This window comes from Tasmannia lanceolata, unplaced genomic scaffold, assembly GCF_043159265.1.
Source record: "Tasmannia lanceolata isolate RefF3 unplaced genomic scaffold, GAP_Taslan_0.1 ptg000020l, whole genome shotgun sequence".
Lineage (NCBI taxonomy): Eukaryota > Viridiplantae > Streptophyta > Magnoliopsida > Canellales > Winteraceae > Tasmannia > Tasmannia lanceolata.
In genome coordinates, this window is record NW_027518697.1 from 2087232 (window position 1) to 2099214 (window position 11983).

General features: G+C 42.0%; 1 protein-coding gene across 1 annotated transcript; it reads right to left on the bottom strand.

Annotated features, from left to right (window-relative positions):
* Nucleotides 1–8566: 8566 nt before the first annotated feature.
* Nucleotides 8567–11658, bottom strand: LOC143854819 (putative pyruvate, phosphate dikinase regulatory protein, chloroplastic). The gene is made up of 3 exons (XM_077364922.1): nucleotides 11167–11658; nucleotides 9070–9709; nucleotides 8567–8830 (listed from the first exon to the last, which is right to left on the bottom strand). The coding sequence occupies exons 1-3, from the start codon at nucleotides 11605–11607 to the stop codon at nucleotides 8727–8729; spliced, it is 1185 nt and encodes a 394-aa protein (XP_077221037.1). The 5' UTR covers nucleotides 11608–11658; the 3' UTR covers nucleotides 8567–8726.
* Nucleotides 11659–11983: the final 325 nt, after the last annotated feature.

The window sequence follows — 11983 nt, forward strand, 5'->3', positions numbered from 1 at the left end:
ATGAATGCTTTGGACCATCCTAACAATGTGGGACCCATGTGTTTTGGGCCCTCGACCGCACCAAATCCTGATGCGGTCGAGCGCACAATCATTTTCCTCATATATATACATATATATATATACATATATATATATATATATAGATGTGCTAGTTTATAATGACGATGAGCAAAACACTGGTATATATGGGTTAATAGAGATTGACCCAATGCTGCTTAGAGTGATGGGCCGCTACCATCAAAAGATGAGGTGCAAAATGGAGGGCCCCACCCTATGGACGGGTTATGCTTGGGATGTTGGAACCTACCAATCAAAACATGAGGTGTGAAATAGTGGGACACACCCATAAAAATATGAGGTGTAAAATGGTGGGCCCCGTAGCATAAAAATGAGGTGCCAATTGTGGGCCCTACCTTATGCATTAATTGTTTGGGTTGAGATGTTCGCCTCATCCCATCAAAATATGATGTGTCAAATTTTGGGCCCCGCCCTTGCTATTCATCAGGTGAAAAAAAATCCAATGTTTGCTAGCTTTAAATAATTTTCCATAAACACTGGAGAAAACTATTTTGGAAAACAATTTCAGTGGAAAAAATTGCAATAAAATTGGAGAGGCCCGCCCCATAAAAATATCTCAACTCAACAAAGCCTTTGTGCCAAACTAGTTGGGGTCGGCTAATTAATCCATGAGATGTAAAATGTAGGCCCATTCGATGTAGTGGGCCACACCTGATTAGAACAAGAGGTCTATGATAGAACACCGTTCTATCATTTTTTTTGAAAAGGGCAACAGAATATATATATATATATATATATATATATATATATATATATGTAAAAACAGAACCGAGGTGGTCCTGAAGGAACAAAGATAATACAAAGATAGCAGTACAATAATTCAAGGAGGTAGATAGTCAAAGCACTCAAACGCGGCCCGAAAGACTCCTTTCTTGGCAAGGGTGTCTGCTTCCGCATTGGCTGATCTCCTGACATGGCGAAAACCTATTGAGGAGCCTTAGCTCTGTCCTCTATTTCCTCTAAGAGAGGCAAAAATCGCCAAGGGGGAGAAGCGTTACCCGAAAGCCAGCGAATAACATTTAAGGAATCCCCTTCGACGATAATTTTGTCGCACTCTAGACGAGGCATCGAGAGAAGCCCGCTATGAACGGCTCGGACCTCTGCCTCGTTTGAGTCTGCCACTCCGATAGGCCCCGAGTAGGCCCAGAGGACTTCCCCTTTGTGGTTTCTACATAACCCCCCTACTCCTACCATTCCTGGATTGCCGATAGACGATCCGTCAAAGTTAAGTTTCAGGGACCCCGGAGGAGGAGGAGTCCAGGAGGGGAGGATTTTCACTTTGGTAACCGATTACAAGCATATGATTGACCATCCTTCCCAGAGGTCGAAAGCTGAAACAAAACGAAACAGAGGAAGGCTTCGAGCCCAGGATATGACCGCAGCTATCAACTGAATATAAATCCAATAGGGAGATCTAGCCTTCCCTTCAAAGATACGAGCATTCCTCTCTTTCCACAAGAACCACCATGAGGCCAGGAGACACATCTTCCACAGCGTTCTGCCTTTCCTTTTCCAAGGAGTCCAGGCCCAACTCTGAATGAATTCAGCCATAGAGTTGGAGGGGACCCAACTGATTCCAAAACGAGAAAAAATAAGACCCCAAATATGGCGAGCAACCTTACAGTGTATGAAAAGGTGGTCAATGGATTCCCCAGCGGATAAACATAGAGGACAGTGATCTACCAACCACATTCCTCGTTTCCTCAAAAAATCCATAGTTTGAATGCGGCCCCAGCTAACCGACCACCCATAGAAAGCAACTCTCAGAGGGCAAGATTGTCTCCAAACCGAGGATGACACATGCTCCACTAAAGAAGGGATCAGATGGTTATAAAAAGATTTGACTGAAAATATCCCCGAAGGATTCCAAATCCAAATCCGACGATCTACGCCCGAAGACTTGATGAACCAAGAATCCAATAAGGAGAGGAGGGCGTTGTAAGAGTTTAACTCCCTAACAAAGAAGTCTCTGCGAAACTTAGGAGACCAAGCCACCATCCCATGTTCCCTTGCAAAACATTCCGATACCCAGGACTCTTTCTAAGATGAAACGATGAATAAGTCAGGAAACATGACTTGAAGAGGATCGTCCGAACACCAAGGATCCTGCCAGAACCGAATCCGATCCCCCCTATATACTCTGAATCGGACGCAAGGAGCAAATAACGACTTCAACTTCAAGATGTCCCTCCAAACCGTGAGACCTTTGAGTTTAAAATTATCAACAGAGTCCCAATGCCCATGATCTGAACCATACTTACTTCCAATGACCCGGACCCACAAAGAGGATTGTTCTTCGCCAAATCTCCACAGCCATGTGCCCATAAGGGCCTGGTTAAAACTCTGAACCCTCCTGATACCCAAACCTCCATTTTTAGTAGGCAAGCAGACCATACTCCATTTAATCAGGGAGACCCCCTTGGAAGACCCTGATCCGCCCCACAGGAAGCGTCTCTGAATTTGTTCGATGCGTTTAGCAACCGAGGCGGGACATTGAAAAAGAGAGAAAATATATCGGCATATTGGATAGAACGGCCTTTATAAGCACTAATCTACCTCATTTGGAAACCAACCGGCGCTTCCAGGTGGCCAAACGTCGCTCAATCCTTTGAATAATAGGAGCCCATAGGTTGTGTTTCGGTCGACCCACACCAAGAGGAAGACCAGATAGGTTGCTGGAAAGACATCTAAACCACACCCCATAATTCCGGCGAAAAAGGATGCATCGCTCTCAGAAACGTTGATCGCGAACAACCGAGATTTTGCGAAATTAGATCTTTGACCCGAAACCATCTCATAACAACGAAGCATAGCTTTAAGGTTAAGAATCTGGGATATGACCGGAGAACAGAACAGAAGAGTGTCATCCGCAAACTGAAGAAGCGATACTTCCACCTTACTCTCGCCAATAAGGAACCCTTGATATAGCCCCAACTCACTTCCTTTTTTCAGCAGTCTGCACAGTGATTCGGCCACAATCAGGAAAAGAAAAGGAGAGAGAGGATCGCCCTGCCGCAATCCTCTAGAAGATTTGAAGAATCCTTTTGCTAATCCGTTGATGAGGACAGAAAATCAGGCGGACGATAAGCAATTCCGGATCCACCCTCTCCACCGACCCCCAAAGCCCATACGACCCATGAGAAAATCTAATGCTGCCCAATCCACTCGGTCATATGCCTTCTCCATGTCAAGCTTGCATAGAATGCCACCTTCCCCCTTCCTCCGATAATAGTCAATGGCTTCATTGGCTGTTAAAGAACAATCAAGAATTTGCCGGTTGCTTATAAAGGCACTTTGACAGACCGATATAATTGAAGGAAGAACCACTTTGATACGATCCGCCAGAACCTTTGCGAGGACTTTGTAAAGGCTGTCCACCAAGCTAATCGGGCGAAAATCCGAGCTTTTTATTGCTCCTTCAATTTTTGGAATGAGGACGAGAAAAGTTGCACCTGTCCCTTTGTCAAGGATGGCTCCCTCAAAAAATTCTATGAAGAATGTCCGATTTTACTGTTTCCCAGCAAGTTTGAAAGAAAGCCAAACAAAAATCATCGGGTCCAGGGGCTTTATCTTTTGCCAGAGAAAATAGTGCTGATCGGATTTCCACCTCAGAGAAAGGGATTTCCAATCCGGCTGAGGCTTCCAGGCTTAAGCTAGCAAAACAAATGTCTTGAGGAATTGGGCGTAACATCCCATCAGCTGAGTATAAAGATCTGTAGAATTCAATAATTTCTTCAATAATTCGCTCCTTGTCAGATACAATCTCCCCCTCCACTTCTAAGGATTCAATTCTGTTCCTTCTTCTGCGAGCACTAGCCATGGCATGGAAGAAGGCTGTGTTTTTATCTCCCTCCAACAACCACTTGACTCGAGATCTTTGGCGCCAAGAGATTTCTTTAAGCATCAACAACTCTTTATGCTCTTGAATTAATCTCCCTTGCTCATAACACCGTTCTATCATAAAAGAATAAAGAAACAAAGAAAACTAGTTCTAACAGTGTAACAGCTAACTACGAAATGTCAGGACTTAGGGGGGCCACAACACATCAAAACATTTGTTCGCTTTGAATTTTGATAATCGATTTCAATTCCAAAACTGATTATTGGACTAAAAGTGGTGTTTAATTTTGAGTCCGATAATTCGTTTTGGACTCGAAATCAATTCTTAAAGTCCAAAATGAACCACTGTGAGTCACAAACTAATTATTGGACTTAAAATTGTGTTTATTTTTTAGTCCATTAATAAGTTTTGGACTCATAATGGGTTCTCAAAATCCAAAACAAAAAGGGCCTAAACGAGACTATAACAGATCAGGCAAACTGTGCTGGACTTGTGCTCGTGGGTCAGATCAACGGATCTGATCATGTTCATTTGGCTATACCTCGAGCCAGAAATTGGTTATTAGAAAAAGAACTTAATAGGCATCATGTCATATTTTTAGCACTTTTCTTTTCATAATTATCTCAACTTTTATCTCTATCAAATTTTTTTTTTTTGAAATGGCATATTTTATAAAAGAAACAGAAGGGACACCCGAAAGGGAATACCCAAAGATACAGAACAAAAAATAAAAACTAATTACAAAATGACTAGGCCATCAAATAGGAAATTGATCAGACCAATTCATCGAGATGCATACCACCCCTCTTCTAGCCAAAGCGTCTGCCTTCTCGTTAGCAGACGTTCTAACATGAATCAACTCAATATCTGATTCCGCCAATATATCTTCCATTTCGTCAAAAAGATCCAAAAACCTCCAAGGTGGAGCCACCTCATCCCTCAGCCACCGGATAACATTAAACGAATCCCCTTCAACAATTACACTCTTCAGACGGTCCCTACTCACCTTTTTTATGCCATTGAAAGCCGCTTGGACTTCCGCCTCCGTAGCGTCAGTCACACCTAAAGGGCCCCAAAAAGACCAAAGAACATTGCCGACATCATCACGACATAAACCTCCCACCCGGGTTGGACCAGGATTCCCAAAGCAAACACCATCGAAGTTTATTTTTAACACTCCTTGAGGCGGTGGTTCTCATCTTTGCACAACTTTATTAGCGCACTCACTACTCAAGCACACCACCCCCCATCCTTTCCAAAGATCAAACGCTGAGACAAACCGGAAAGATGGATGGCATCTCGTCCAATTAATAACCAAAGCAATTATCCGCATATAAAGATAATGAGGAGCCTTGGACATTCCCTCAAACACCCGCACATTTCTCTCCTTCCATATCACCCACCGAGTAGCAAGCAAGCATACTTCCCACAAAATTTTCCCTTTCTTCCTCCAAGGCACGAAGCTCTATTGTTGCAACAACAATTCAATAGATCTAGGGAAAATCAGCTGATCCCAAATCTCAGAAATATGCGACCCCATATAGACCGGGTGAACGAACAATGCATAAATAGATGATCCGCAGATTCCCCATCCACAAGACATAGGGGGCAATGATTAACAAGCCACATACCACGGTTTCTCAAGAAGTTAATGGTTTGAATCCTGTCGCGACATGCGGCCCAATCCTGTCCCTCTTTTTCCACAAAGGTGTGGAAATTTCATTGTCTCTATCAAATATTGATTCTCACAATTATCTCATCATTTTCTTATAATATTGTGCGGATCTTGTTATGCCCATTATGTCTACTAATCTTAGCCGTCCATTGTAACCCAATGCCAAAATAATTACTAATCAATCTCCACATAATCATGATGGCTAAAAGACTTAAGAGGGGCTGTAATGATGCTTGCTTCATCCAATACTCCTCCACCATCAAGACCGCTTATCTTGCAAGAGAAAAGGTTCCCACTGTGTCGAACAATGATTGGGTTGAAAGACCATCCCAAGCCCATAAAATGGGAAATCACACTGGCCAAAATAAGAGGAATATATGAAAATGGAATGATTGTAAGAGTGTGAGAAGGGCTTAAAATGTTAAAGATAGAATAACATAAATTCTAGGAGACTAGGGGAATATGTGAAGAATTTCAGTAAGGCCCTGTTTGTTTTGGATCTTGACAACCGATTGTGAGTCCAAAACTGATTATAGGATTCAAAATTAAGGTCTGCTTGTTTTAGATTTTGAGTGTTGAGCCCAATAAGGCCTGTTTGCTTTGGATTTTGGGAATCGATAATTAGTCCAAAGCAGATTATTGAACTAAAAATTAAACTCATATTTGAATGCAATAATCAGTTTTGGACTCACAATCGCTTCTCAAAAACCAAAACAAACAGGGTGTAAGCAGTTTTAGAGTCACAATCGTTTCACAAATCCAAAAACAAGCAGGCCTAAGAAAAAAATCTCCCCAAAATTCTAGGCGAAAGGTGATCCTCTCCTAAAATCTCTCTCTCTCTCTCTCTCTCTCTCTCTCTCTCTCTCTCTCTACAAAGTAGGATTTAGGATTTTCCTTAACCAACTAAAACACCTAATCCTAACCGAAAATTTAGTGCTAGTTAACACCAAACCTCCTTCTAAACTGACTCAACTTTCTGCTAAATTCCCTCTAATCTAAACCCAGCCTAAAGCAAACTCTCTAAAGTTTCTCTAACCCTCCTAAAATCCCTCCCCCTCACACGTTCAACTTAAAAAAAACAAAATAGGAAACAAAACCAAATCTAAACTATTAAACCAAAGCTAATCTAAACGAAAATTTAGAACACGTACATCTCAAAACTTTGCTATAGGTTAATATTCTCACCGTTGGATCAAGACCAGATGAAGATCAGATGGTGGGCCCATCTGATCACAATGATAAGGTAGGCAAAATGTCCTTTAATTAGGCGGTTATGTTTGCCTAATCCATGGTTAAAATCTATGGTCCCATGATGGTGGCCAACTCAGGTCGAGAATTAATTTTTCTGTTTTTTAACCAAATTGACATAGATTCTGGAGTTTTTTAGTGTATATAGAATTAAAATGATAACAATATAAATGCAGGTGGTTTGGGTTGTGGGATTTCGGCTGTTGAGAGATCGGTGGCTGTACCCATATTAAACATTGGAGCCGCAGAGGGTAAGAGCTATAGCAGCAACTGTGCAGAAAAGAGATGGATGAGAATCAACGGCAGCAAGAACAGGCGCTCCCACTGTGTAAGTGCACAACAATTCACGTCTCTCTTTCCTTCTTTTTTTTTTTTCCAATGTTATAGTATAATTGGAGTTCTTTGAAGGGGGAGGGGCGTGGTGGTTAGATTGTTGTTAGTGTAACCCTGTTCTCTCCAGAAATTTTCTAAGATGCCAATGATATGGTGGGCCACGTCAATTATACAGTCTTGTGCCAAATACATGCATGTTGGAGCTCAAAAGCCTGGATGGCTAAGGGGTTTTGCTTGGCATTTGGGCAGCGTGTTAGCAAAACCCGTTGTTTAGTTGCCAATAAAGCATTGACATCCCAGGAGACCAGTGGCGGAGCTAGGATTTATGCATAAGGGTGGCAAGCTTATACAGGCTTATACATAAGGGGCGCAGGCCTTCAAATTTTAAAGGGGGCTTGGCCCAATTGAGTTGAGCCTATTAAGGATTTGGCCCAACTCAACAAGGGTAACTGCCCCCCTTATCCTACATGTAGCTCCGCCCCTGCGGGAGACTACCAAGGATGTCTCCTGTTAATCATTGCATGTCCGTTGATGTGATGATATGTCACCCTCCTCTCCTCATTATGAAATTCAAGCCAAAAATCCCCCCAAAAGGTAGAATTTTACTTCCAATAATGGGAATGCTCCTTTTTCTTTTTCTCTCTCTCTCTCTACTCCAGCTCCTCTCTTCTCTACACCTCATACCCTGGATGTGGGGTTTTGCAGGTCGAGAGTGGGAACGATAATACTTATATATTGAACTCTTTCCAGCCGAAACAAGGCATATGCGCAGTAGCTACAGTAACAGCCTAGGAGAGAAACTAACCATTCAGGAGAACGTTTCTTTTTATTTAGGAAAGCGAGCAAGTGTCATTGGAGATCCATCGGCTTTGGCTTAGAATATTGACTGTATATCAGCAAACAAAAAAACAGAAAGAAGACTCTCTCTCTCTCTCAATGGAGACAATGATACATGTAGATTTCGTGGCAAAAATGGAGGAATATAACAGGAAACAAACCACATTATGTCAGCTTTTTGAATGCTTTTGGATGGAGGAGCACTTTGCCTTGGGATTGCTGTCGTTTTTCTATGCTTCTCAAATGCTTTTTTCAGATCCCTTGTTGTTTCTTCTATGTTAGGAATATAGTATACTGTGTGGATGGAGGGACTCTCTCTCTCTCTCTCTCTCTCTCTCTCTCTCTCTCTCTCTTGTGATTTTGCTCCACACTAGAACATATTTTTTGGTTTCATTATAGGTGCTTCTTGAACTGAAAAATAAAACAAACAAAAAAATGTTGTTTTGCTTGATTCTACATACCAAACATTTTTCTACTGATTTTTCTATTTTAAAATCATAAAAATTATTTCTTCCCAAATGTATCTAAACGCAACGCAACCAAAGGGAAGAAAATTATCAAGAAGTTTTCTACATTAATAACATATTGGATTAAAATTACAAAATTCAGAACAAAGAAAATCAAACACAATACAGTATCCTTTTCTCTATATCAATGTAAATATTCTGGTTAATCCTCTCATTCATATATTACAGTATTGCTATCATTTATACACTAATAACGTTTTGAAATACGTGGCATTGAGCATTTTTGCTTCCGGTCATGGTAAATTCTCACCACAACAGCTGCCGTTTCTTCGACTGCTTTTCCTGTTACTTCTGCAATCAAGATGAAGATCATATATTAGTACATAATAACATAAGAACTTGGGCACCCTGCCCTTAAGGCTGAGTCCTGCCCGGGTCTCAACAAGACGTATCACCCTCCCCATAACGACTAGCTTTTAAGGGTGAGTTCTATCTGGGTCCCAATAATAACATTCCTTCCTTCGTACAATATCATATGCACAAAACAACTAGAAAACAAAACAAAATGTGAATCTGTTAGTTTTGCTTACCAATTATTGGCCAAACTGGATTCTGCGCAAAAATCTTATTAGCAAACTCCAATTCCTTCCTCACATGCTCCATCTCAGAGTAATTACTCATCATCTGTCTGTTGAATCCTAGACCCTCTGCCCTCGACCTTCTAATTGTTTGCAAAACCATCGAATTTATCGTCAACCCGAATATCTTCTCTTGATTAATCTCAAACAGTGTCTTTGGCAATTCGACTCCCATCACTATTGGAACATTGGCCACCTTGTATCCCTTCTGAGCTAGATAAATTGACAATGGTGTCTTTCCAGTGCGTGAGACTCCGACAAGGACAATGTCGGCCTTGTTGAGGTTTTTTGGTTGGGCCCCATCATCTTGTTTGATGGTGAATTCAATGGCTTCGATTCGCCGGAAGTAATCTTTGGTGAAGGGGATTTTACGGCCGGGAGCCCCACGTGGGATGCCTGAGGGAGAGACGCCGAGATGGGCAGCAATGGCCTCTGTGGTTGGGCCGAGGATATCGGTAGAAGGGACCCCCCAATGCTGGCAGGCTTGTTTTGCTGATTCTGCCATGGAATGATCAGCTAGAGTGTAAAGAAGCAATGCACCCTCTTGGGCTGCTTGTTTTACTATCTCCATCAGACGCTCCGCATCATCAATCTGAGAGTTGGAGATTAACGGTTGAGATGTGCAATATCTTAGTTGTGACATTTGGGCCCACATATAAGACCCAAACGGCTTAGAGGGGATAGGCCTGAACATAAAAGGGCCCAATTTACGAGAAGGTTCCACGGAGAATAGCCAATCGATTAAAGAGATTAAAGACATGTGTTTGCAATTGGATGATGTTTCCTCTTGATCATCTTGCCAAATCAAGAGCTTCTAGCGCCTTATCTTATATGGGCCCTTGTTTAGCCGAAGTGCACTTGTGGTCCTTATTTAATAAAACTGGTATCTTTGCAGCACAATGTAGGGTATTTTCGTACTTTCGTGCCCTCCATATCATATCTAGGATGCGCCCATCTAATTTAGTGGCTACATCTGGGTCACGAATCACGATCCGAAATAATTTCAGACCTTAGGATAGAGATCCAATGAAAAAGGTTTGAATACAAATGTTCCATGTAAATCCTGTCCATTAACCCTTGTAACCCTCCAAATGGCAAATTCTTTAGCAGGCGCCCTAGCCCCGCTGGGGGGCTAGGCTGCACACGGTTCGGTCCGGTTCGGTTTAGGAAGGTTTTTCGAACCGAACCAATCCCATCAACTTGGAGAAAATCCAAACCATAACTGAACTGATGGGGATATAACCAAACCAAACCGATTTTAACCAGTTTGGTTTGGTTCGGTTCACAGTTTATCCCTCAAATGAAGTTTTTATGTTGCATTTATATCTAGGGTTGAAACCCTCATAAGGGTGACTATAATGACAGAATTACTCCTAAACTACCCAAAATGACAAAAATGCCCTCTAATAGGAAGATAAAAAAAAGGAGGTACAATCTTGAGTTAAGGGGGGCGGCCAAAAATGAGCGTCTGGAGGGGGTGGCCAAAATGGGGTGTCTACAATTTCCTATCTGTTCAGTTTTGTTCGTTTTCATATTAAAACTCAAAAACCGGGATCGATTCGGTAAAAGTCATAATCGATCCAATGCCTAGAAAAACCGAACCAAAACAAACCGAAAGGCCCGATTCAGTTCGGTTTATCGGTTTCGTTAGTTTTTTGTGCAGCCCTAGGCCCTGCCTAACTAGGTGATGCTTTAATTTCATGATCAGAAGATAATATCAATTGAGAAATGAGAGGAAAAAAAAAATCAGGAGCAGCAAAATATTCGGATAAGTAGTCCACAATGCAGTGGGCCCTAAATGGCCTAGATAGTGGGCCCAGCCGCATGAAGTTGTTTGGGTAGACTTCGTAGGGTGGGCTGGGCCCACTATACGGTTCCAAATACACTTATTGAGCCCTCCCAGATGGCAAGTTCTTTAGTGCCCAACCAACTGACGCTTCAATTTGACGAGCAGAAGATAATATAAATAAATGCGTTGTAAAATTCCGAAAATAAAAGCTAAAAACAGAGAAAAGAAAAAAAATCAGAAGCAGGAAAAGACACACATACCCCGGAAAAGAGATGGGTATTTACGGCACAGCCCCTATCAACCAAGCAAAATTCGAACTGCCCTAACGCCGCGTTGACGGAATGCTCTGCCGTCCATCCCGTCCCATCAGAAACCATGTAAATCGCCTTTCCAGCCGTGAAGTCTCCGTCATCTTCATCGTCACTTTTCTCTCCTGAAAGAAGTGGCCAGATCTCGGCCGTTGGTGGAGAGGACTCCTTTCGATTAACGGTTCGATCCAATCTGCGTCCGGAACGTAACGCTCGAGCTCTCGACCATCGATTCAGCTGTGCACTTCCTTTGGATTTCCGAACCTGAGGCTCGGGCGAGGTTTGGTTCGGGTTTTCGGGTAGAGAGGATAAAGGTTTTCTTGGTTTGGTTTTAGGTTCGGAAATTGGAGAGTAGAGAGGGAAGTTGGCGTGGGGAAAATTGCAGCCTATCATTTCTCTCTCTTGTTTTTTTCCTTTCTTTTTCCGTTCTATTCTTTTGTACTCGTTAGAAGCCTGACGATATCGTAAGGATACTTATATTGGCACTACTACCCTGGTTTGATAATTGCAGTAATTCTCCTTGTTTGTTCTTTTTTCACTTGCTAGAGCGTTTTTGGGAAGGGAAACGATATCAGCAGAACCGTGTTTTGATATTTGTACCAACTCATCTTGTCTTTTATTATTTAGAGCCCAAAAAGCTGTCACATGTCAATTAAAAAAGAAAACACAAGCTTGATTTGTGCAATTATTAAAATACGGTTGTGCTGATATCATTTCCCTTTTGGGAAATTTAATAACCTCTTACAGCCGGTCATATAATAAAGGACAA

Excerpts from the sequence above, each read along its gene's own strand:
- LOC143854819 (XM_077364922.1), bottom strand. The coding sequence starts at position 11,607 with ATGATAGGCTGCAATTTTCCCCACGCCAACTTCCCTCTCTACTCTCCA. Across the intron at positions 9,710-11,166 it reads ATACCCATCTCTTTTCCGGG|ATTGATGATGCGGAGCGTCT; the intron begins GTATGTGTGTCT and ends TCCAACTCTCAG. Across the intron at positions 8,831-9,069 it reads TCCAGTTTGGCCAATAATTG|AAGTAACAGGAAAAGCAGTC; the intron begins GTAAGCAAAACT and ends TCTTGATTGCAG.